Below are 26467 nucleotides of genomic sequence, written 5' to 3'. Positions count from 1 at the left end.
ATGGCTGAAAGAAAGCGTGGGCTGAACAGATGCGGCAGTTTCCCCCTCCTGCCAGTTTTCCAGCGCAGGACTGGCTTTGAGCAGTAGTTTTCTAAATCCCTCCGAGGGCCTGTGTTATCATGCTGGCGGTGGTGGCTCAGGAGCTATTTATGCCTCATTTTGGGAATCCGTCCCGCTTTGGTGCAGCGTTCTCTCGCAGTGACCCATCAGGAGGGGAGCAGCAGCAGGACCAGGCTGAGGAAAGAGAGGAGCAGTGGCAGCAGGGAGGAGAAGGAGAAGTTTGAGCAACACCTCATGCCCACGCGTATTCAAATTTGGTAAAATGAGGCTTTGGGTGCTTGGCTGAAAGGAGGTTTCAGACACTCGCTTGATGCAGTCTCCCGCTGCCATCCACTCGGGGGGCCCTTGCCTTCGCAGAGTTGAAGATAAGTTCAGCCGTAGCCGCCTTCTGCAGCATCTCTGGCTGAGAAGAGCCTGATCCGGAATAGCGGGAAACCCCCCAGGGCCGACAACTCCTACGTTACTCCTCTGGACTACGTGCTCCACCAGTGTACTCCTCTGGTGGGGGCCGTACACCGGGGGAAGGGAGCTGGTTGCTGCAGCGGCAGCGCTGCGTTGCTCTTGAAATTCCGGCGGGGTCCAGCACCGCAGTGGCGTTGCGGGGTCCGGCTGGGCTCTTTCCCCGAGCACCCCGCTTGGGAGGGTCAGGGCTTGTAGGACCATGGTCAGTCCTTAACCCTTGCTGCCCACGTCCCTGCTGGGGCGTAGCGGAGGGGTTGGGCTCTTTTTGCCCCCCCTGTGGGTTGACCATGGCTGCGTTCAGGTCCTTGCTCGCCGCTCAGGGAAGGACCGAAGAGCACAAGAAGACGAGACGAATCAGCGCGAGCGTGATTTGCTCTTGAGCTTTCCTCGCAAGGCTGCGAGCGGTATTGTGTTTAACCACCGCATTAGCTTTCCGGGATCATACTTCGCAACACAACGGAGAATTTGTCTTGCACGTTCAGAGCTGACAGCCGGGAGCTGACGTTGCTTTGTGCCGAACAAGCCGTGTTTGATCCCTCTCTCTTTTTCCCTCTTGCTATTTTGCTGCCGGGGGTAGAGGACAGCAGGGGAAGTTGTTAGCTGGATCCTGCGAGCGTGTGTGAAGTGCGAAGATTAGAGCAGGCTCATCACAGACCCAAGGGGGAGGCAGGAGATCTGATCCGGGGTGGGTTGCGGCATCCTCTGGCGAAAGGGGGCCGTGTCCCTCGGTGAGTGCGATGGGGTGGGTTTCAGGTGCTTAATTGCGTATGCAGCAGGCTGCCGAGCTGTGGCCTGCTGCACAGAGGTTGTCCTACAGAAGAGGTGATCAGAGGGTTAACAGAGACCAGATGATTAAAGAGCAGTGTGGGAATTATGACACAGAGCTGTCGCCACGACGTGCTTTGGAGAAGGAGGGCAGAAAATGCAGTCTGAAACCACGCTATTTATTTATTTTTCCCCCAAATGAGGTAAAAGCCGTGGCTTGCTGGTGAAACAGCACGCGGCGTTGCATTAATCCTAGCAGCTCGCCTCTTCTCACTAGCAGGGCTCTGGCAGAGAACTGTGGGATTGGGTCTGCTGTAAAAAAAATTATTATTTGGAATTCCAACAACAGTAACCCCCCCCCGAACAATTATCGCGAGTTCAAGGTGACCCAATACATCATCGATAATGCTGTAAAATCCCCACCATGTTGAAGTAATCATTTAAACTGCAGCTTCACCAGGTCCTACAGGGTTTCCTTCCTGCCTCTTCATCACTGTAGGCTCTAAATATCAGCCACCCCTTCTAAACACCAAACTTACCCACAAAAGACCCCCCAGGAAGGCAATAAAATACCCCCACTCCATCTCCATAGCCCAGGGCCGTAGCTGCTGTCCTGCCTTCCCTGAGGCAGAACAAGATGTACTCTGGTGAGCCCCCAGCTCTCGTGCATCCTCCTCCTCCTCCTCCTCATCCCTTGCAGTCACCACCCTGGCAGTTGGAGCCCGTGCTAGGTTTTTCCAACCACATGTGCCCCCCCAGTCTGAAATCCAGGGACTGGGAACAGTGGTGGGCAGCCCTCCCTCCCATTCGAGGCGATGGCTCCTACTGGAGGTCCCAAAGTGTTCTCCTATGGTGAAAGCGTCACCCCCCTCTCTCCTGCGGCACGGCTGAGCTCCATCGTCTGCATTTGCGCGTGGGGAAACTGAGGCTGAGGAAGACACGCGAGGATAGCCCAGGTTCCTTTCTCCACGTCCAGTTTCCAGCCATCCTCTCCTGGCTGGTTGTTACGTGGTTGTTAATCACTGTGTGAGAACTGGAAACGCATCTGTAGCAGCTAAAAATGGTGCCGTCGCTAAAAAAACGCAGGTGCCAAACTTTGCTATGTTTGCTTACGAGAGGGCCAGGGAGGCTAAAGGGGCACGGCAGCAAGATTTTTTTTGTCCTTCTGTGTCTGTAATTCGAATTGGTGCTAAAATCCTCTTCCTGAGTCCCTGCAGTGATTGTGCAGGACATGACCACCACCGCTAGCTGGTCCTCTCATTAGCAGCATCAGAGATGTCAAGAAATGACACCTGAAACCGTAAGGAAAAGCAAAATGGATGGATCGCAGATCATTTATTAGCGTTCGCTGATGCTGATGGTAATGCTTTCAATAAGCCTAATGAAAAGCGTTTGACTGTCTCTGTGAACTTGATTATTGATTATTAGTGAACGATAAGAGTCATTTGATATCGTGCTGATGCCATGCTCCTATTGCATTGCAGTTAAAGTGTCAGTTAACGTGCCATTTAATATTCTATTAGTATTGAATTAGCACTTATTACGCTGTGAAAATCATCACCATAAATCCTTATTAAAGCGTGATCCATACAGCTGGGTGGCATCTCTGGCAGACTAAGAGGGTGCATGTGTGCAGACGGACATACTGAGATGCATCATCCACATGGATGCATGTTCAGAGCACGCCAGGACTTGGAAATTCCACATTTGTACATTGATTTTCCCTGACAGTTGGAGAGGAATAGGTATGCTGAACAGAGCAGCTCAACACCATTTCACTTACTCTTCCTATTTTCCTCCTTTCCCTCTTCTTCTCTCTCCTCCTCGCTTTATTTTCGTAGCACCCGCCAACTTATTTCAGGGCGACTTGCAAGATTGTCTGACTGTAGCTATTGACCACTGTCCTAGGGCTGACGTTGGGGGGTGTAGGACAGGTTATGACACACGTTTTCCCTTCAGCAGAGATTTTCCTTTCAGCAGAGAGGAGGGAAGATCCCCAGGTGAGTGTCCCCTGAGGACGAGGCTTTGCTCCGACCGCGCCGCTGAGCTGTTACTGACCCGAGGGACATCTCAGGGGCATCTTTGCTACCTCCATAATGACTGGGTGCGGGGCAGAGCCGCGGGGTGCCACGCTGTATCACGTAGCACTGCAGCGTAGGTGCGGAAAGCAGCCCGGCGGGGCTGGTGCGGCGCGCTGGATCTGCTGGTGCCCAGCAGCACTGATAGGTATGCCGGGGGATTTTCAGAAGTGACTGAGAAACTTCAGCTCCCAGACTTCAGCTTCAGCTGTTAATCTGCTTAGCTTCTCACCGCCGTCCCCCTCGGGATTTTTGCAAATCCAAAATGTGCAGAGAGGGGCTTTGGAAAAGACCTAACCCCTGATTCTCGGTGCCGTTACGACTCTACGCAGAAATGTGTCTGCAAGAAGGCTGGTGACCCGAAGGCAGCTGGCTCTGGAGACAGTCTGGGTGTCCCTGCAGGGCCATTGCTCCCAGCCCTGGGGCACAGAGCCCTCTCCGGGTCCTTGCTTCCAGCTCCCATCACTGGTGGTGGCCCGGGGCGGCCAACTGAACTGGGGCACCGCCACGTTGCGGTGGTGCTGGTTTCTACGTGTAAGTGGCTGCTCGTGGATTCCCCTGCCCCTTTCTTTTTTTTTTTTTACAAAGAGCAGCTTTTTAAAAACAAGGCAGGTCACAGCTCAGCTCACCTCCGGGAAGCGCCTGCCTGGCCGGGAGGGTGGGCTTTGGCCTGAGGAGCAAACCCTCGCTTTCCTCCCTTGGCTGGATGGTGGCGATGCTGGCCGGGTTCTATTGGGTTGCTCTCTAAAATAAATGTTTCTCGGATCAGACAGAGCTGCTTCCAGCTTGGCCAGCAGCGTGGCGTGCCTCCCATCCATGCCCACGCAGCCTGGCTTTCCTCCTGCCCACCAGTAACCCCAGAACAAGTCGGAGAGCATCCATGGGCGTGCAAAAAGGAGGAGGTGAGGGGTGCCGGCTATAAGAGTAGGGTCACGTCGCAAGGGACCGCAGCTGCAGCACAGCATGAATGAAATGTATTCAAATAGAGGGACTTGGAAAACGTCTGACCCGTGCTAAGAGGCTGTACGAAAGCCTACCGTCAAATATTTGTCTTATCTTGAAGCAATACTCTTTATCCTCTCTCTTTTCTCTTTCAAATACAACATATGCATGAATAGTGGTGGGGAGAGGTGCTGGGTTATTTGGATGTCAGGAGGCTGTGCGCGGAGCTGTGAGAGGTGAAGGAGCAACAGCTCTGGAGACTGAGCTTCCCTATTTATCCGCAGAACAAACATAGCGTGAGCTGCTGCAGGGCAAAGCCTCGCAGCCTGTCTGAGCCGGGCCCTGGTGGGTACGGCTGCCAGCGTGAAAGAGGAATTCTGTCCCCCTGTCTTCTTCAGCCCTGGACCTCTCGAATGAGACACAGCTGAGAGCGAGCAGGATGTGCCTCCTCGTTGGCATCTCCTCATCTCACCTGTGCAAGCCACCTTCTGGAGGTGGGAAGTGGTACAGAGCAGGTGCCTCGGCCAAAAATGCGTTTATCTTTGCAGCACCTTCCCTGCTCTCTGTCAAGGAGCAAAATGCTTGTCCTGCAGTTGCGCCAGGGTTAGTCTGTCCTCTGCCTTGCAACGGTTGGCGAGCAGGGCTATGGGACTTGCTGGTCCTGCTGCTGCTCCTCTGCTTCCCAGCTTTAGCCGTCGTTCCTTCTCTCCCGTGTCGCCTGGGATGTTCACAGGACGTGCTGCGTGTGTCACTGGGATGGCGGTGACACCCTCTCCTTCCCAGCCTGAAACCTGCACCTCCCTGCGGGCAGATGTGCATCGGCGAGGCGGGGGGATGTTAGGAAGGTGGTGGTTGAGGAGTGAATCCCTCTTCCCACAAAGCCATTTTTCCCATTGGCAGGGTTAGAAGGGATTTGGTGACCAGGATCTCTTGTGGCCTTCCAAAGTCATTTTTGGTGCAGGTGTAGGCCACAGAAAAAAGGAATAGAGAACAGGAGGCACAGCCGCCCCAAATCCCATGCTTTCATGAACCAAAGGTTCCTGAAACCCTTCAAAAGAATCATTGTGAAATACATGGCCGCGGGGCAGCAATGGTGAGGAGATGCTGCGGTTCACTGGCGAGGCGGGAGCGTGCTACGGAGTTTCTGAGCAAAGTAGTAAAGGGAAGGGACAAAATGGAGATGATGGAGAGGCTTGTTAATCTTCCCCTCACCTTTCTCATCCTCTGCAGGTGTTATGTAGAAGACAGAAGCTCTAAGGTGGCCTGGTTAAACCGTTCCGGCATCATTTTTGCTGGAGAAGACAAGTGGTCCCTGGACCCTCGAGTAGAGCTGGAGAAGAGAAACCCCCTGGAGTACAGCCTGCGGATCCAGAAAGTGGATGTCTACGATGAGGGGTCCTATACGTGTTCAGTGCAGACACAGCATCACCCCAAGACTTCCCAGGTTTACTTGATTGTGCAAGGTAAGCAACATGCCTGAGAAGAGAGTAAAGAGCAAAAGAGACAGTGGGTGGAGGGATCTGTATCTTTCTTAGAGAAACCCCGGTGTCCGTAGCCTGTGTATCGCTTATATTTGCAAAAGGAGGCAGCAGGATCGTCCCCTTCCGCTGCAGCGCAGCGTGGCTTTACTCTGCTGTCAGTCTGTCCTTTCAAAAGCGGTGACAGAGCAGGGGACACCAATGATGCCAAGACATATTCTAGTATAATGCAGACCTGGCTCCTGGCTCTAGTTGTTCTGGCGCTGAGGGGAAAGCATTTGTTTATAATGACACTTGTCAGAACATCGTGCTTGCCTCATCTCTTCCCAGACAGTCTTTTGGTTTCTTCGCCTCCTCCTTCCTCAGATTTCCTTTCTTTTTTCTTGTGTCAACAAGCTACTGTGCTGTGGTTTTTGGCCTTCCGTTGTCAACTCTTTGCAAGGCTGGGGAATTAATTTTCCTGGGTGTTTTTCTGTGCTGGGTCATCGGTTTGCAGGGTGCGCTGTCGCTAGGCATGTGTGAAACCTGGTACCTGAGATAGCTGCAGCGTACCTTATGTTGCCCTCTCCTTTTTTAGCTACCCTCCTCCTGTGTGCGTTATAGGGAACTGGAAACTTGGCGATCTGAACCGGCATCATCCTATCTGTCTGCCCGCATTTGTGGTATAACAGAGAGTAAACACATTAAGGAGTTCACCAATTACTGGTAAGGGCATTATGGAATTTACTTGTTCCATCCTGTCCAGACCAGAATACCAAATGAGCAAGTGTACTCAGTTTTGTTTTGTTTTGCTTTTAATCTTCACGCCATTCTGTCTATCTGCCTATTTATCTAAAATATTTATAGAGCAGCTTAGAAAGATAGGTACGTATGAATGTGTTCGATACATATTACAGATATGTTCAGCTTCTACATTGTCATTCAGGCAGGAGTTTGTTATTTCTCCTGATTTGTCCAGTAACCCAAAAGGCTGCGGATTTTATTTCCCCCAGCAAGTGTTTGAATCGCTCTGGATATAAAGGCATGTGTGAAGGGACTCTTCCTCTTGCTGGTATTACTGGGCAAACTGGGGGCTAACGAACATACCGAGTGTTTATTTGCGAGGTGAAGTCCGGACCTACGGTCAGAGGTGATGCTTTATAGGTGAGAGCAGTGAGACAGAAGGCTCCTGGTTTGTCTTCTTGTGCAAAATCCTCCCCGAGCAGCACACGCCAGCCCGCACAGCAGCTCTCCCGGCTTGTCCGAGTCTTCACTGGAGCGCGCCCGGTGCGAAATGCACTCACCAGCCCTGGAGATGTCCCCTGCCTCGTCGCTCGCTATAGCGGCGCATAGCTAACCGGCTGTGGGTGGTTTATTGCTGGTAAAATCTCACAGCATACAATTTCCATTTACCTATCAAGAAAAATATAGGTACGAATGAATTTTAGAGCCACGCACAAGTATTATTAATTTTATTTGTGCCTATTAGATACGGGCCTAAGCAGCGAAATTGAGTTCTCTAGCTTAGCTTTCACCTAAATGTGTGGGTGTCCAGATCTGAACTACTGCCACCTTTCTGAGGATGAGAAAATTCAGGTTTTGGCACACCTAAACTCTGCACGCTTGTAAACAACGTATCTGTGGATAATCTTTGTTCTAAATGCCTGCCACAGGTTTGGGAAAAGACCCATTGTGATATCGTGCTTACTTTTAAAGCCCCGGGTCCTGTAATCCTGTAATTAGGTGAAACTCATAGCTTTGATTTTTCTAAAATTAAATTTCATCTGGTAAAAAAAACCCAAGCAAAATATAAATGAAAAATCCTTTACGGTTTAGAATAGTTCGACTCATTCATCATTTTAAACCATATTTTTATTAGTTTAAAACTAATAAATAATTAATTTGAAATACTCTTAACTAATAAAACTAATTTATTAGAAAATAGTATATGTTAGAAAATAATCTCTTTCCTCTCCGAGTATCATTTTCTCATATTGATTATTATTACTCTCAGATTTGCAGGTTGTCTGCCTGAAAAATAGTCTGCCGCTAGTACAAATGAAAGGAGTTTGCATAGCGAGTCATGCTAAGATTTTTGGGTTTATTTATTTAATGTAGTTTATTTACTTCTCTTGCTTTTGTGTTCATAAGCTTAAAAATGTCGGCTAGGTAAAGCTCTGGGCGTCCCAAATGTAAAAATAAAGAAAAGAAAAATACAGCTCCTGAAAAATTAAGTAACAGGGCGGTCAACTGATCTGCATGGTAATCTGGCAGGAAGATTTCTGGAATGACGGTCAGTGATTCCCTTTGCACAAGCCCAGGGAAACCGAAACAAGCCAGGGTCGGAGACTCCTGCTGGCTTGGTTCAACTCCCTCATCCTGTATAGCCACTGTGAAAACCCAGCCCCTATTGCCCCCAGAAACAAATGGGATAGCTATATCAGAGACTAACAAACAGGTAGGCAGATACTGGAGTGGTGCTGGAGCCCTGATAACTAGAGAAGACCGCTTCTGTGTCCACAGTGCCGCCTGAAATAGATGGGCTTTGGTGTATCCGAAGGATTCGCTGTGGTTAGATCACTGCAGGCTAATGGAGTTGCATTCTAGGAGCAGGTCCTTTCCTCCCTTGAGAAAATCACCTTTCCCTGGGGTGAGCTCTGCTGGCCAGAGCTGCAGGAGTGTATCGCAGAAAGAGGGTCGTCCCCTCTCCGATGTGTGTGCCCATGTCCTTTAGTATTTCCAAGGGAAGAGCCAATTCTGCCTTGTCAGCCAGCGCCAGTCTCTGCATAGACAGCCTGCTCACTCTGCTCCTTTTCTTCTCTGAAGTTCGTACGTGCACTGATGGGATTGCTCTCGGGTCTAAAAAGGGGGTAATGAAACGACACTTAAGAAAAAAAATCACAACTTGATAGACAGCTACAAGTAGAAAAAGTCCTCTTCCTAAGTCTTTCCTCCTTTTCAAACTTAAAGCCAACTCTGCTGGTAGGTAGAAGTAGGCATTCACTGTCAAAAGATTCATTCGTATAACCGTGGGCATCTCTTCTGTCTTTCTGCCCCGGGTGGGCAGCACTGCTTGCAGCGGGGGCAGCTGTCTCTGCCCAGCTCTGTTGCTCCCAGATGCTGGTACTGGGTTCTCTGCACTGGGGTGACCCCACGAAGAGACCGCTCTGAACCACCACCTCACTCAAAGCATTTCGTGCTGCTTCAGCTGGGGTGTCATGCCCGCTAGCGCATCTTTCTGTTTACTACCCCAGATATTTCTGTTGGTATCTGATCAGAGGAGCAAAGAGCTGGAAGGATCCACAAGAGGTGGTCTTGTCCTTCCCCCTGCAGTGAGACAAGATCAGCTATACGGCGGCTGCCCTTAACACGTATTTTTTGAAGACACCCTGTGCCCGCGTAGCCAGTGCGTGGCCATTATTTCACTCTCCTTGCACTCAGAAAGCTTTTATGAATGTATGATCCAAATTGATTTTGCTGCCAATTATTTCTGGTCCTTCCAAGACACATGGTGGTAATTTCTCCTCCTCTTCCTCAAAACTACCTTTTATCTGCTAGAAGCCCATTAATGCCTGTGTCTCAGACGTCTCTAGCCCAGCTTAACAGGCTCACTGCTTCTCGCAGGTCATGTTTTCCAACTCTTATGTCATATGTATTTCACTGCTGTCTGATTTGTCTACATATTTCCTTAAGTGTACTGTCCAAAACCAAAGCAAGAGTTCCAGTTCAGGATTCAGTCGTGCAGATAAAAGTACCAGCCATGTTTTGCATATCATGCTTCACTTACCTAACCCTAGAATGAGATGAGATTTACCTTTTTTTTTTAATAAGAGCGCCTCATTGCTTTCGCTTATTCAGTCTCTCCGCTGCTTTCTAACCCTCTGTTACTGGGCTGCAGCACAGTCTGCAGCTCATCCCCTACCTGTATTTGAGCATTAATTGTTTTTCCCCCCTTCCTGAGCGTAGCGCTTTATGCTCACTGTTGTTGGATGCCATCTGGTTGGTTTCTCCATGGAGATCGCTTCTTCAATTTACTTACGATCCTGGTCTCCAAAGCGCTTGCAGCTGCCCCCAACTTGGTGTCACCGACAAAAGTCAGGTGCCTTTTTTCTGTTCCATCATGAAGGTGTTAATTAAAGTATTGAAGAGATCAGGGCACAAAAGCCGACTGTGGCAGCAACCCACTAAAACCTCCACCCCTGGTGGATAGCGATCTGTTGATTGCCGCTCTTCGAAGCATCCTGATGGTGATTTAACATCCGCCATATTCTCTTAGCTTGTTCAAGAGACCGTCGGGCCTTCTGAAGTCAAGATATATCACATCATCACTCATACTGCTCCTGCATTATCTGCTGTGCTAAATAGCCTACAAAAAAAAAAGGGAATGAGGCTGGCATGACATGATGTGTGCTTGCCAAAAGTACATTGCTTATTTTTTCCTTTACCGTATTATTATCCTCTAGGTGCTTATAAATGGGACGTTTAATTGTTTGTTCCAGTATGTTGAGTGAGTTGTTCCAGGAGAATGAGTCGTAACGGGGACGCGGTGGTTGCCCCTTTCCCAGCATTACCTTTGGTTCTCGTTCTTGTAGGGCTAAATCCTCAAGCGCTCCTCAGGCATTGCATAGCAATGGAGAAATCCCTGTAGTCCTTACTTGTCTCATCAGGGTCACAGGCACAAAGGCATAGAGATCTTAGCAGGCATGGGGTTTAAAAGTTTCTGCAATAAAGACAGGCCTGTCCAAGTCAGGCTAAAGGAATAACTTTCAACTAGGAGCAAGCAGATGGTTGCTGTATTTGCTGTCCAGAGCCTTTACAGCAAGGCATCGCTGTGATGGTTGGGAACTTTTCAGTGAAATGAAAACATTTCACTGGTTTTGGCTTTGATTAAAATTTAATGAGGAAGGTTTTACAGGTCTGAGGTGCTTTTTTTGGTCAAAATTGGGAAGGGAAAAAGATGTAGCGTTGCCACAGCCTATGTAAAAGCTAGAGCATTCAGCTGAGGTATGGAGAACTCACGTTCACATTTTTTCTCAGAGCCCGGGGCTCCTGCAGGCTTACTAACATTTCTTGCAATTCCCACTTATTGGCTGTTCAAAGAATGTGGGCTCTCCCTTGTTTTAATGTTTATTTCATGAAAAAAAGATCAAAAGGGCTTTGTCATTTTGGCAAAACAAAAACAAATTTGGAAACGTCAGCAGCAAATTTTCACAAAGAGGAGTTCTTGTTTACTGCCCAGCCCTAATCACAAACTCAAAGTCAAAAGTATAGCAGCTAAAGGCCAAATCCTACAGTTTTCTTTCAAACTGATAGGCATTAATGTATGAAAAGAACCACAGGGTGTAGCCTTTCTCCATTATGCACCTCCTTTGTAAAGCTCCTTGCTTGCAAAGATGCAGACTGACCATTCGTTGTTTCAAAGGGGTATAAGGATGTATTTGTTGTTGCTGGGATTTAACCATAGAAAATTTGTTACTGACTCTACGTGGTAGATTAGCTGTGCCCCCTCTGAGGCCACTCCCCTGAACTTCAAGGACTTTGTGCAGGTGAAAGCACTGCAGAGAGAAATCCTTTACCCAGAAAGGCAGCTGGAGCCAGCCAGGCTTCTTCCCCTGCGTAAGCAGCGCTCTGCCAGCGAGCCCCTCGGTAAGAGCTGGGTCGAGGGCTGGGATGGAGGGTGTTGTCCACCGTCCGCTCAGCCCTTGCCCACATTGCTGGGGACAGCGATAGCGAAAGGTGATGCTTTAGGCTTCGGGACTGTGAGAAGGGTTTCTGGGCAGAACTGGAACAAGGCACGTGTTTTATGGGAGCCTCAAGGCGGATATCAGGTGGAGGTAACTTCTGCTTCTCACCAGCCTGGGACCTGAGGCAACGAGCCAGGGTGGCATTCATCCGACCAAATGTAGATGTTACCGCAGGAGTGGGTCACCTTGGACTTCCTTTGACATTACTGAGGAGAAGCAGGCTCTTCTCAGACACAGTCCAACTCATCCTAAAGCAGCCATCCAAAATTCATCAGACGAATTGACCAGTGGACCTGACAGTGTCCCTCCACTGGCTGCAGAGGGGAGCCCAGGGTGAGCACTCCATATGGTGCTACGCATCCTTTCAGTCTTTCCAGACCCCTTTCTGTCATTCTCCGCCGGAGTTTCCTCCCTGCCAGAATATGGGCTTGGTGGCTGTCAGTGCTTGCGGCGGGTTGCTGGGAGGCCAGAGCCGGGCTGCTTTGCTGCTCAACAGAGCTGTGGTGGGATCCTGCCTTTCCCTGGCATGCCTGGCCTTCCCACCTCTTCGGCCAGCACTGGAAGCAGAGCGGTTTGAAGAGAGCTGAAGCTATTTTTCCATTGCTAGCCAGACAATAAGGATGTTGGAGTCAGATGCCGTTCTCCGAGAGATGTTTGCTTCCCCGCTTTGTGGGCGCAGAGCCCAGAATTCGGAGGGATCGTTCTGAGCACTAACGCTGTAGTGTTTTCAATTCCAGGGAGTCTGCAGTAGGTAAGAATGAGCACAGACCACTTTGTCTTTTTCAGGACATAGCCCCAGTGGGAAAATGACAGCGAATTTGGCATGCTGTTGCAAAGAATAATGAGATAACATGGGAGTATGAATTTTCTGGGAGGAAGAAAAAAGATCATTTTACTGGGAGCGGTGGGGGAGAAGAAGAAAAGATTGGAGGAAGGAGATAAATTCAGATTACTATGGGGACTGGGAGAGACAGGACCAGTGTGCTCAGAAGGAAGTGACAGCGGATCAGTTTGATGGGGAAAATAAGCTGAGAGAGCAGAGAGTCATCTTGGGGAATTGTAGCACGGTAGATCTTGCTGCCCCCCTTCCACTGTTACCATGGACCGTAATTTCCTACCAGCAAAATAATTCCAGAATTTCAGGCACACAGTAGTATTGGTGGCAATCTTTCTAGGTTTTCTGTGCTGGTTTGTTTTGCCCAAACTCATAAATTGCAGAAAACTGCAGCTGGTGTTTCATAGGTTACCAAGGAACTTCCTGCCGCTCCCCATCCAGTATTTTTATGGCCTCCCCATAGTGTCCTGATGCCTCTGAACTTCTGTTTTCCTATCTCCAGGCATGGCTGGAATGTTACTATGCAGCATAGGGTTTGGCTCTGTTATATAGGCTGGATCTCAGCACTTCTTAGTGCATAAATCAGGAGGTTTTTCTGGAAATATTTTGGTGCTTGCTTTGCAGGTGCAGGCAGGAGACAAAAACAGAATACTTCAAAAAATGTTTACTCATTTCGGAGAAAGAAGTATTGCATAAAATACACGGAATGCTTTCCTATGGCTGGGAGGAAGGATCTTGATATGATAATCCAACTCCTTAGTGATATAAATCAGCTTAGCTTGAGTGGTCTCTTTAGAGCACTATCAGCTGATTTTGTGTTATTTTGTCTGATCAGCTGATTCTAGATTCAGACCAGTGCTGTGAAAGATTTTGCCTTGTTATTTCTCGGCCTGATTGTCTCCGTCTGCTGTCCCAAGTCTTAGCCTGGACTGTAAGACAGTGGAGTGGCGACAGTATTTTGCTCTCAACTCCAACCACAGCAAGAACCTAGTCCCACCACCGAGTCTGCTAGCCCTTGAGGAAGTGCAAAGAACCATTAACTGTAAAGCCAAGTGTGTTCCTGCTCCCACTGCTGAAAAAGCAGTGGCCGCGGTAGCACAACAGAGTTGCCTTGACCTGTTGCGAGCCTTGAAATTTGACCCAATTTGCCCACAACAGGGTATAGACCCTTGGACATCCTAAGTCATTGCTCCCTCCATGATGGCCAGTGTCTTGTCAGTAGCAAGCGAACAATTTATTTGCCACGTCCTCTTAAGATCTTTTTGCAGAAAAAGAGTGCTAGTATAACCGGGAATAAATATCTCATTCATTTTACATAGCAGGCCTGTAACTGCTTAGTAGCTTGAAAATGAGCAAAAATGTGTTTTAAAAAATTTCTCAAAGAGGTCTGATCTGAAGCTTTGGATTTCTAACCCAAAATAATGAGAAAAGATATATAGCTAGTCTCCACTAGAAACGTAAAGGATCAGCTTCTCTTTTTACTTGCAATACAGATAAAAGCTAAGGTTAATCATGCTCCACATTTCTCTGTCTCAGATCAACCTTTTCCATAGCTTTACTGCCAGGTTGAGGTTTGCTCAGTTGAGCTTTTATTATATCCGAACCCTCGAGATACTGGGAGTAGCTCGGCTTCCTAAGGAAACAAAGTGTGTTTGGGTCGATTTGCGTGGTCATGCTGTTTGCCTGCTCTTGGCAGTCCTCCGCTCAGCTCGCTCCAGCAGCCCTCATACCAGCCGTGCCCTTGCCCCAGCAAGAGCTCCTGCCCCTCAAATTCCCACTGGGGGCCCCCCAGTCTCCTCCTGCATCCCTCACCCGTGGGGTGCGTAAATGCTGTGTGGGTGCAGGGTGGTTTGGAGCCAAGCACATGCCAGCTGCCAGGTGCCACCTCGACTAAAACCGGTCAAGAGCTTTGAAGGTTTTCCGAGGTACGAGGCATCAGGACCTAGGACACGTAGCTGCGGTAAGCCAGGCCTTGCAAATTCCAGCATTTGTGGAACAGTGTGTTCCTTTTGTCTGTTTTTCTTGTTTCACTGGTGCCAGTGGAGTCGATACTGCAAATCTGCCATGCTCAAAACTCCATATGGGATGAAATTCCAGATTCCTGGGGTCCACCAGCTCATGTTCTGTGTTTTTGGCTGCTGTGTTACTGTCTACACTCATCGTAGCTTTATGTTAGTGGATGAGAACCTGGATCAAAATCTTGATTCCACTGAAATTAAAGGGAATTTTGCTTCATTGGAGCCAAGATTTCATCTGAAATTGGAATTGGCTAGAAACAGATTGTAAAATCAACCTAAATTGAGCCAGCAGTTCAAAAACAACATCAAGACTTGTAGAAAAAAGCAAATCTATTTCCTACTTTAAGAGCTTTCCATTTCACTATTTAATATGAATTAATTACAGAAAGAAAGAAATTGGCATTTCGGGGCAGGGAACAAGGAGACAGTACGTCACTTTCAAGTCACTTTTCATTTCAAGTAACTTTTAAAAGTCACTTGAGGATTCGAAGAGCGGGGAAAGCAGGTAGGCATGGTGTCTGTGCTGTGCCTTCATACTGCATCCTTGTGTCTGCGTGGTGCGTATTGAGCGCAGCCGACCGGTGGTAACCGTGTGCTCCCACCATTTGTCTCTATCCAGTTGCTGGCCCTCATCACTCCTGAACGGGTGCGTAGTCTGTCTTTTTGGTGTGTATGCATGCTATGTCTGGTGGGATAAGCCTCCGGCTGCTTTCCACAAGAACAATGAATGATAAATTGCATTAAGTAATAGGTTTTCAGGGTTCGGATTTTGATGGTTTTTTCAGAGCTCTAGCTCTTCTTTTTATCTTTAGAAACATTGGAATTGCTACCCGAGTAGCAGCTCCGTACTCACCAGAAAGTGAAGAAACATTCTGAGAAAATAATGACTTAATATCACATTTCCTGCATAGCCGCTAAAATGTCAGTAGTCAGTTGCTTGGGAAAAAAACCCTCCAAAATAACAGAATAGCAGCTTGGTTTAATAAAGCCTGAGATGTGATAGTTAAGGGGAAAAAATAACTTGCCAAATGTGCACACAACAAAATAGACAAAAAAGAAACAGATACTTAGACATATGGCTTCCATTTACAGAGTATTCAGACAGGGAGCACTTTCTCAAAATCCAACCACAGCTTTTGAAAATGTCTTTTAAAAAAACCAAATATTAGGTTAAAAAGTGTTAATCTCCAACAGAAAACAGGAGAAAGGTTGTTCCTGGGAAGGAAACAAAGGTTGGCGTGGGCAGTCGGAGGGAGCGGGAGCACGTGGCTGCTCTCGGCGGCGGCGCTGGATCTCTGCCTGTCACAGCTCAGGCTGTCAGCGGGCAGACCTGTGGTAGAGGGAACCGAGCCCTGCTTCAGAAGTCGTAGTGGTGTGTGAAAGTCTGAGATTATGATAAAAAGATCGGCTTGTTTCTCAAAGACCCATTGGGACTACCATCGTTTGTCTGCCTGCCTTTTTCTGAAAGACCCTTTGGAGATCCCCAGATGGGGGTTGTGAGCTTTCTCGGTTCTGGTATCAAAAGGCTGAGGCTGCTGAGGCTTGGGCAATGCCACTTTTAAAATTCCCTCCTTCTTCTTGTGTCAGATTTCCCTTACACCATCTATTTGATGGCATGAGCTTGTACTTCTCTGGTCTTCCATAGAATCTTCTAGGAACATCTGAATTTGTTATGTGGATACATATAAGAATGAGGAACAGCTCTTAAAAAATAAAACTTTTATGGCTTCTTAAACAGAGAAGTAGACTACAACTACATTTTTTCTTCCCATTCCATGAAGGTTACCTCTAAAAAAAAAAAAAAACAACTGTGGAAAAAAAAAGATAACTAGGGAGGTCCTCTTTAATGAAATGAGAATTGGATTTTGGTGATAAGTTTTAATTTAGGGCAAATAATTTAATTGGAATGACTCATTACTTTTGGGGTGCATAAACTGGGCCTCTGGCAGCCTATTATCTTCTTTATTTCTTTCTGAGTCTTCTCTGTAAGCATTACAAGAAAAGCCGTTTGCCTTTAATAAGGTAAGGAGACACTCCCTTTGAATGTGTGGGCAAAGTAAAACACACAGAGTAAAGAGAAGCCAAGAAGCAAGATCCTAAACCTGAATTCCACATGGCCCTCACGCAGGTGCTGCAGCAGCAGCTGTAGTCTGGAGAGTCTCTTCAAAATGATCGTCCCCTCGTTAGACTGATGGGAATGTGACCTTTGGGTATGTTCCTGTTTTGAATGCAAAAATCCAAAAAAAGTTCTTTGCAAAGAAGTAGGATAAATCTCCCCAAATAACCACAGAACAGACTTTGCAGGGTAGAAGCCTTATGACCTTGACTATACAAATCCAACGATGATCTTGGGGATTATGAACGCATAGAGCTCCCAATTCATGATTTTACCTGAAAGATTAATCCACTTGTTGGCCTACAGGAAAGAGGTTAAGAACAGAAGTTCATACGGAGACCACCCCTCTTTAACATGTTAGCGTTAACAGGGTGCCAGCAACTGCTTCTCCTACTGTGTTTTTAACCACTGTGAATATGTTTCACAAAATTCGTGGCATGACCGTCTTCCAGGGGAATATTTAGAGCTGTGCAAAGCCTGTGGACCATCTTTGCAATTGAGGTTGACACCGTGGTTACACCTATAGTCCCTCTGTGGATAGTATCAGAGAAAGCCCTGGACTCCGGGCCAGATGGCATAGACTGGCCTGTGTTCGTGCTAGTTGAGGGTACTACCTTTTGGAATGGATAGATCATGTCCACGCTGCCTTGGGCACTGACGGAGGGCCTGGTCTCCTCCATGCTCCCTGTGGTGCCCCCGTGGCCCTGAGACATGCTTCTTTTTTGGTTGATTAGTTTATGTTTTCTGGTTAAAAGTGCCTGAAATAATGAGAAGGCTGGGACACAGTCTGGCAGACCGGTGTTTTTATAACTCGATGCCAAGAGTGTGTGTTACATGGCACAAGAGCGCATGGAGGAATTTGAAAGCCCAGGGCCTGTGGAGTTGGTGTCGGAGGACTTTCGCAGGTCGAGGAAGCTGAACTTGGCATTGTCTGCGTGTCTGGAGCGGGCCGTCCGTGTCAGCTGTGCCTGCTCCTCCTCTGAGAGGGGATGCGCTAGTTCATTCCAGGAAAGAGCCTGGGACTGATCTCACGTTTGTGTGCACGGCCGTCCAAAGGACTGGGGCAAAACTGAGAGCCTGTGGTTCGCTCTCCGGAGCAAAGGAGAACGAACCACATTGACAGTAGAGACGTAGCCATCCAAGGTCATAAAAGGTTCACCACATTTTAACAAATCCAGGGTGTGTACGTGGTTCTGCTAGATAAATTGCACAGGTGTCCTATCAGAGGCAGGACTAAAATCCAAGTCCAGAGATATACATCTCTGTCACTTAGTCTTTTAAGTGTAACTCTCTTAAGGTGTTGCATCTCTTGTCTGTACGGACACTTAGTCATGCAAACAGAAGTCGTATACTACAGGTGAGATTCATCACACTTAGTCTTAGACACCTAAGTGTTCGTAGCACAAATCTAAGCTAGTCATCTGGCCCGCATCTGTAGTCTGTTGGGAGAAGTTGGCATCTTACTCTTTCTGCTGTCTGCCTTGAGATAATGTGATGGATCATCCTCTGGAAGTCCCTGTTTCTCTGTTTGGACTACAGGAGGAATGTGAATGACTACCTCGGATTTACACAGCAAACTTTCCAATGTCTAAAATTCGGTGACATGAACCCACTTTGTATGTCTATGCAGGAAAGAATAAACTGTGTTAAGAGACTAGTTCTAGAGACTCCGACATTACCCACAATCTAATACTGTCTCCTCAGCAGCATTGACTGGCCTTGACTCTTCCTCTTGCCATAAGCTGGACTGCGTGACTTTAAATAGTATAACAATACCTTTTCTTTTAGTCTGTAATCTGTTCTACACTGGATAACACTTTTGGTTATAAGCCCTGATAAACTTCTGTGTCCTTGCAATGGCCAGCTGCATTCCCTTCCATGTCTCTTGCTTTAAGCCTGACATAAATTCATGCAAGCTCTCCCAGTGGAAGGTTGCCATCTCCTTGCCTGGATACTCTTGCCTGCCATTTCCCACTGAGCCAGAGGGTAAGGGACTCCCCTGAAGAGATTTCTGCACTTCCCGCTGCCAGAGCCACCAGCCCAGCAAAGCCCTGAGGCACAGCCTAGATTTCTCACTAGATGAGTAATGCTGTTCTAGCCCAAACTGTCCCAGGGTACTCCATTTTTGTCCTGGATTTCATGCTGCCCCTGTCTCTCTAGTCCTTGTACTCCTTTGAGACATCACTAGTGTTAGACCCAAGTGCTTCTTCCTCTTTTCTTTCTTCTCCCTGAAGGGAGAGCTATATAAAATTTCAAAAAGAAACTCCAGTTATTTAGTCATTTGCATCTGCAGTTCTTGGGAGCTGCAGCGACCATTGCGTATCAGTGCTGGGTGCTGCCATGCTTGTTTCCATCTCTGGTGCTGCAAAGTCCATCATTCCTTATGGATTTCACAGTGTTACCCTCTTCTTCCCGGGGTTCAGGAGCACACTGCTGACTAGTGTCCCTGCCAGCCCTTTCCAGTCCCTTAAAACAAACAAACAAACCAACCAACAAACCCCCTAAAAAAACCCCAAACCCGCTACATCTCCACTTTTCTAATCCTATTGGTTTTGTGGGCACGTTCCTGCCAGCAGTTGCAGAAACTCCCAAGTCTGCACCTGAACAGCAGAAACTCTTCTCTCTTTGGCTCCCAGATCAAATCAAATTGCTGTTTATTTCATTGCCCTGATAAATTTTTTATTAACTGTGTTAGAAGTCTGTGAGGAAGAGAGAGGGGGGAGAGAAAGAAAAAAGCTGTTCAGGAATGTAGACTGGGCAAAGTGCCCACGATTAATGGGGTAGCAGTGACCAGCGGGTATTTGAAAATTCACCGGTGCCAACTGCCAGGAGGTTTTTGCTGCCTGTGACAGCTGGTCATCGTTATTGGACGACTGCTTCTGTGTACATCTTAGATCTGTGTCTTTGTATGTCTCTTACCAAGTCACTCTCAGTTTCTGTTTTGCAGGGACATACTGAAGCAATTAGGGCATGTTGGATGATCGCAGGGATGAGTGAACAGTGTTGGGTAATATACAAAAAATACAATTTCTTTTCTACTCTAGCCCCAATTCCCCTATCTCAAGACGAGCTTAAACCACTGTCCCAGAGATAGGCCTCCCTCAGCATTGCATGAATTTGAATTGCAGCTTTGCAGCTCTACCCAACCACTTGGTTATTCCTTATTCATCGCTGCTACAGGGCACTTGGCCTCTTCAAAGATTGTTACAGCCCATTCTGAGTGATAGCCCTCTTTAAGGAAGCAAATTCCAGCTTTTGATGCACCATATATGTTGCTATGTGTCTGCTGGCCTACTAATGAAGTAGTGAACACCTAATCTTGATGAAAGGTTGCAAACTCAGACGGTTTCTACTGCACAGTAGCTGCTAATGAGGGCAAACCGAGACTGCTGACTGTGCCACCCAGCCTGAGGGAAAGGATCTATAAGGGTAAACGTCTTGTATGTATCTGCCAGAAGCTCATCTAGGAGGCATCACGTCTCCTTGGGAATGCAGTAAATCCAACAGATAGGCGAAAGCAGAATAACTGATGTAGAGATCCTTCTCTCTCTTAACAGACGGGTTAAGTACAATGCAGGCGCATTCAGGTAGGTGGGAGGGAAGTGGCGATAGCGTTCATCTGTCTGCGGAGAAGTCGGGGGAGATAAAAGCCTTGTATCCATCCTCGTTGATATTTTTGATCTGGAGCTCCGCACAAGGAGCAGTTGCTTGGCTACACATAAGCTTTAGGTGCGTGAAGGCTTCTTTAGGATCTGGAGGGGACTCAGAGGCAAAATGCACCCATGGTGCCTGACATGAAGGGAACACGTGAAATAGGAAATTGTCGTGGGTGCTAATCCTCCCAGTTTTTTGTAGTTTCTGTTCCTCCTTGGTCTGGTACGCTCACCTATTGGCCTGTTCTGGAAGGGGAAGCTCAGACCACTGACGGAAAGAGCTGTCCTGAGCTCTTAGGAGTTGTACGGTCATGCCTTCCCAGGAGCTTTCCAACCCAGTACTATAGAGCTAACAGCAGAGTGACCTGATTTTTTTGAAAGGCATAAGTGGGGCACACTTGACACCATGCAGGGAGAGAAGGAATGTAGGTTTTTTTGGATGAATAGCTTTTTCTTTTTATGGCAGCCTCAGAAGCCTTGAATGGGAAGGAATTGTGATTCTTGGGATGGATCTGCCATTCACTTGGAGAGGAGGTTGAAGTGGATCTTGAGGAACATAGTTCAGCCAGGGATGTTGAGCTTGGGAAATAAAGAGGATAGCTAGTCCTCCAGACTAAAGCTCCTGTGGGACACAGCACCCCAGCAGGCAAATACACTAACAGCATTGTTTACTTTCTGTAAGTATGAACAGGTATACACGCTGTGAACATTTTTACATTTTTTTACTTGCTCATCTCTGCGATAAATTGCAGTAAAAATGACTGTGCCAAAACCCAAGTACAGAGGTATTCCAGGCTGTGTCCCCGTAAGTCATTGCGAGGCAGCCTACAAACCTCATGAGGCACTAGCTGGCAGAGGGAAGGAGGAACTCTTTAATTGGATCCAGAGTGTTGTAAATCAGTGGGAAAATGCTTCTCATAACTTGACTGGTATTTTAGTTTATCATCAATTAAGGTTGCCTCTTACAGGGTCTCAAAGCATGCCACAGTTCAGAGTCTTCAGTGAGTTTGTTCATTAGAGGACCAATCACCGAGTTGCCTGCCGTGGTAAAGCAGGTATTCTTGTCATACATCAGTTTTCTTCTCCTTCCCTTTTGCTGCGAGTGAGTTCTTGCCATCCCCATCGTGTCTTCATTTCACTTGTTCGGTGACACAAAATGTCTCCTGCCTGAGGTCAATCTCCCTGTGATAAAAGTCTTCCATAGAATTAGTCAGGCTGGAAGACAGGCAGATATCAAAAACATAAGCCTTTGGAAAATGGTGGCAGGCTGTCAGTTCCCATTAGCTAATGCTACCTGGGCAGCCTGCTGACTCTTCACCATTGTAGGTAGGAGAGCTGAGTTTTAATGAGCAGCAGAGGGAGTGGAGAGGGGAAAAGAAAGAAAGCTGTTTAGAGTGGAAGCGATACTTTTGGTCGTGGATGACATATGTGCGTGCACGCGTGTGTCCATGCTAGTGTACAGAAGTATCGAAATGAAGTGAGCAATATCCGTGTGGCTTGCCAGGCCTCCCCAGGAACCTTGTCACGCCAGTGATTGCATCCCGGCCCTTCTTTCTTCCGTGGCTTCCTCCTCTCTGTTCTCCAGCGACATCAATCAATACAAGTAGAATTGTAGCAAGCTACAAGCACAAATATGCTAAAATTTAAAAGATGGAGATCTGCAAATCCTGGTTAAATGATAGTGCAGTGGAAGGTGTAGTATTTGAGAGGTGGTTTATATCAATGCAACTTCATTGACTTTGCAGAAGTTGCTCCTGATGTATTCCAGGCTAGTGCTGGCGTGTGCTGGATTGGATCGAGGTGCAAAAACACCCTGCAAACAACTCTCAGACTCACCAAGTATTTAAAGAAGGTGTGTACTTCTCTGTGGAGGTCATAGCTAGGACTAACAAGGGCAGATCAGGAATGGGATGTATTCAGCTGTGAAATAGCCTCCCAAGGGCAAAGGTAGAAGAGTCATTTCCCAGAAACTTTAAAGACTAGTTGGCCAAAACACTATTAGATATGCGGCAGAGAACAAACCTGCCTTTCCAAATGCCCCCAGCTCTGGAAGATGGAATAAGTGTGCAAATGATTCTTCTGTCTCTAGAGTATGTGAACATCTGAGATCTGAATTGCTGCAGGTCCCATTCTTCTCCCTGGCATTCGACCTACATTTAAATTCTAATTGACTTAGAGTGAAGACTCGTAAAGCTTTCTCTTTTTCGCCCGGATGCTGAATCCTCAATGAAAATGTAAACTGTGTCATTAGATGTTGGGCGGATGTTGAGCATAAAGCAGCTGGTATAAGCTGAAAATTGCACAGCTTATTCCAATTAGTCATTCTGCATATAAAATGCTCGCGGTGACTCTACTTTTAGTGGGGAAAGACATTAGTATAACTAAATACATCCCCACTGGATATTGTTATTAACACAAAAGTTGGTGCTGGGTTAGTGTTGGAGATGTCATGTGCCCCAGTTAGTTTTCTGGACAGCTCCATCATCTTCCTCCCTACTGGAAGGGGAGGAAGGACTTTTACTCCTTCAGGAAATGCATTGTCTGCCGGGGCCCTGAGTGCACTAATTAGACCTTGACCAGTCTCCCCAGGCGTATCCATCTACCTTCTGACCAGGGGCTCCATGTAAGCTCAGGCCTGGATCTGCGTGTTAGGTGTACCTGTCTCCAGCTGTGTCTCTGGTACCATCTCTTGGATGGACCTTGGACCTCTGTGGTAGGTAGCTTATGTCTAGCCTTGTCTCTGGCCTTGTCTCCCTGCGTGGACCCTGGATCTGGTTCACCATCGCACCATGTCTGGGCCTGTTGATGAGTTGTGATACCAGCACCTGGCTTTATCCACCCTATTCAGATCCTGTGGGACTCTGCAAATTTTGGGTGGGACTTACCTCACTGAACTGTGTCCTTCTAATAGGTATCTAAGCTAAGGTAGTCTTGGAAATGCTTGGAATGAATGGACCTCTCAAAATCTCTCCCTCTCTCTTCATTGACTGTAGGGTTAGGTTAAAAAATGCACTTAATGTTAAACATCTTATTTTAGGAGAGCAAATTAACTGAGGTGAATTACGACTACCACCCTTACCAGCTTAAACTTGATGTATAAGTTATAGTCCAGTTTGTTTTCTTAAGAAAATTGAGTTTACGCCTCTACCGACAGCCTGATTCTGACTGTCCCTAGGACAGCAAATAAGGTGATGTTTGTGTAAGCGGGAGGAGAACTGGATCAGCATTAAAGGTTCCCAATAACCTGAGACAAAACAGCTTCTTCCTCATCACAGCCTATCACTAACGAGGTGCTTGTGGGCCTCCCAGTCCTTCTTTGGCTCAACATTAAAAACATCTGTTCTGGTTTATGCATCAGAGGGAACCTTGTATAGAGGTGCAGCTTGCATCATGTATTATTAGGAATTCTTAGAAGCATTTTCCTCTGTCTTGCTGTCAGTCCCCAAGGGTTTCCCCACTCTCCCACTGCACATTCACAACAGGGAAGGGAGTGTAGCGTACTGTTGGTACTTGACTCAATGTTTGACCATGACATTACTGAAGGCCAGGGTGGAAATTAGGATTGTAATTCTGTCTTTTGATTTTAAAAGGGTTTGGGCTTTATAGATAAGAAGAAGGATCCCCTTGCTTGAGCCAATAGAGCAGCTCAAAAGAAGAGATGCATCTCAAACGTTCAGCCAAACCCTTTACTGGAGCTCCCTACTTACAGTAGTATAGTGTCGGCAGTAAGTCTTGGGAGCAATTAGGAAGACAGCTTCCCTGAGCAGCTACTATAGCATGTTTCCCCATCCCTAGGAGATTTGGTCTGGTAAGGCCAGATCTTCTGAGGTTTGACGATACGACACTCCCAGTCCTGTTCCCTAATTCTTTGGAGCTGGACTACCCGAGAGGCTTGACTTCTTTCCTTGTTTGGGGTGCAAAGGGCACACGCGTATTTGGGTTTGCTCTCATAACCATTGCAGACTGACAACCAACGCAAAGAAAAGAAGGAATTAAATCTCTCCTTGTGTTAGGCTTGCCTTGCTCTGTCTAGTGCCCCAAGAAGACCATTGGGGACTTCCACATTACTGTTGACTCTTGTGGAAGATAGTCAAATACCGTGACAGACAGCAGATTCAAAGCCTTTAAATAGGTTAAAAAAATAGGTTGCACCTCATCCACAAGGGGGAAAAAAAAAAAGAAAAGAAAAAAAGTTGCATTCTCCCTGTTCCTCCAGCGCAAGTCGCTAGTTGTTGGCAGAGTTTCTGTGCCTGGAGTCATCACAATATGACGTGTCTCATAACCGCCTGCTGTGAGCTGTGGGATTTGGAGAAGAGCAACCCAGGCTGGCCAGGAGAGCAGCACACGCAGCTGGCTCCCAGCTGCCATTACCTTCCTATTACCTGGCACTGCCTTCTCGTCGAGCGTGAAGGTGAGGTAGGGCTCCTCTGGCAGCCGGGCCGTCCCTGGCTCGTCCCGCTATGCCAGCTGTGGGCAAGCTTCGCCTCATCACTGAGGGAGTACAGGAGCAGAGCAAACAAAATGTGTGTGACGGGCAGCCGGCAAAGAGGCAGCGCTCTTTCCTGCTAAAATACTCAGTGGGGATCTGCAGTGGTCGCTCCCGGTACAAGGCAGCTGGGCATCAGGCTTCCCAAGTAGCTTTGGGGGTGTTTTCTCTGAGCCTCGACTCTTTAATTGTAAGGCTGCGTGCAGAAGGCTTGTAGACTCGGGGTATGGGCCTTGCAGGTTCTCAGAAGCGATCCTGTGTTATCACAGGCAACTGTAATGAATATAAAAAGCTCCAGTGCACAAGCAGGTGGGGTTTTCTGCCCTAACTGGAAGGCTGTAGCAGAAACCAAGGGTTCTGATGGCCAATCTCCTCCTGATTTCAGCCTAAATTCCACCCTCTTGTTCTTGACCCATCCTATCTTTTATCTCCAGAGAGAATCACATTGGAGGAATGTCCCAGGGAAGCAGTGCTGGTGGTACTAAGGCTGTTACTTGGGTGGCGGAGACAGGGAAGGAGAAGCTGTGTGACGGTGTAGCTAAAGAAGGCGTGGGAGGCTAGTCTGCTTTGTGCACTCGGAAGACCCAGCCAGAGTCCCTGTCATGGGGAGGGTGCGGGGGCAAGAGGCAGAAGAATCCCCTTGAGTGCAGCGGGTCAGTGGAGGAAACCTCTGCGTTTCACCGAGTTTAATTAAGCAGCAGGGGGATTACATAAGAGATCCTGTGATGTCACTGCTGTGTCATAATGCTGGAGAGACCGGGGAAAAGCGACGTGCTTTTCCCTCTCCTGCTGATGCAAACGCTCCCCAGGAGACTCCTGGCTATGCAGGAATCTGCTTTTCCGGAGGAGGTTAACAAGGAGAGGCTCAGCTCTTTACCTCGCTCTGTTTCCTTTAATGAATTGGGGTCTTCCTCCACCGTACACCCAGACAGAGAAACAAGGGAGCATGTGCAATCAGTTCTCACTCAGCTAGCCAACGAGATGTGAAATAGGTTCCAGGGTGGATGATACCCTTGAACGAAGTCACACTGACTTGTTTGCTGTGATAATGTATGGACGCTCCTTCCTTTAAAGTCTCCCATGTAATTGAGCCCTGGCGCCTGGTAACTGGTAGCAAGTGAGTAAATCGTTACTTCCTAATGGAGGTTAAATGCTGCAAGCCTTGTTCACAGCATCTTATCCAACTGTCCCAAACGCTCTCCTTGCCAATGGAAACGTGCCCTTCAGGGAAGCCCTGAGGCATGCAAATGTCAGAGGGATTCCTGCCTCCTCTACAGGCATCCCAAATACAAAGTGTTTTCTACTGTGGAAGTCACGGTAGGCCACTCTGGCTATTTCCCATTTAGTTTGGGGCATTTTCGCTCTGCAGCTCAGGCTGTCACTTCCATTTCTTGCTTGGCATGCACTGAAACAGCCCTTTTTTCCATTGACAGCTTTCCTCACTCTGTGTGCTCTCTCCTTCTCTGTCTTGCATTTATTTCTTCCTTTTCCTTCCCTCTTTTCCCGTTGTCCATCTCTCCCCCTGCCCACTCACCGCCCATTTCTGCTGGAGTACAAGCCCGGGGGGGGTTGCTGCTGGGTCGCCTTTCTGGTGTGTCAGTCATTCCTGTTGCCCATGGTAAGTCAGTCACTTCCCCCACCCTACCTCATTAATGCCTCAATTTCTCCCTGGGTATATTTAGGATGATAATTAGGTGTTTCACCAGTGCAGGAATTAGAGGGCTTGAACAGATGATGTTTGCAGCATGCTTTGAGGTCCTTGATACACACTGGTAATGAAGCCCATGCAGTCAGGCTGTGGGAAGACACACAGAATTAACGCTGCCCGTGGCACAGACTGAAACAAACCCC

The 26467-nt window shown here is 47.7% G+C and overlaps 1 protein-coding gene across 2 annotated transcripts in view; it reads left to right on the top strand.

Moving 5' to 3' along the window:
* LSAMP (limbic system associated membrane protein) overlaps nucleotides 1–26467 on the top strand; it is a 1013284-nt gene that overhangs the window by 838362 nt on the left and 148455 nt on the right. For both annotated transcript variants that reach the window (XM_075034369.1, XM_075034368.1), the window contains one exon: nucleotides 5538–5770. In XM_075034369.1, coding sequence (XP_074890470.1) covers nucleotides 5538–5770 — 233 coding nt within the window. The remainder of the gene's footprint in view (nucleotides 1–5537; nucleotides 5771–26467) is intronic.

This window comes from Buteo buteo, chromosome 8 (genome assembly GCF_964188355.1).
Source record: "Buteo buteo chromosome 8, bButBut1.hap1.1, whole genome shotgun sequence".
In the NCBI taxonomy this organism is placed as follows: Eukaryota; Metazoa; Chordata; class Aves; order Accipitriformes; family Accipitridae; genus Buteo; species Buteo buteo.
The sequence above is the reverse complement of the archived record's forward strand: the minus strand, read 5'-3'. Positions and strand labels throughout refer to the sequence as shown.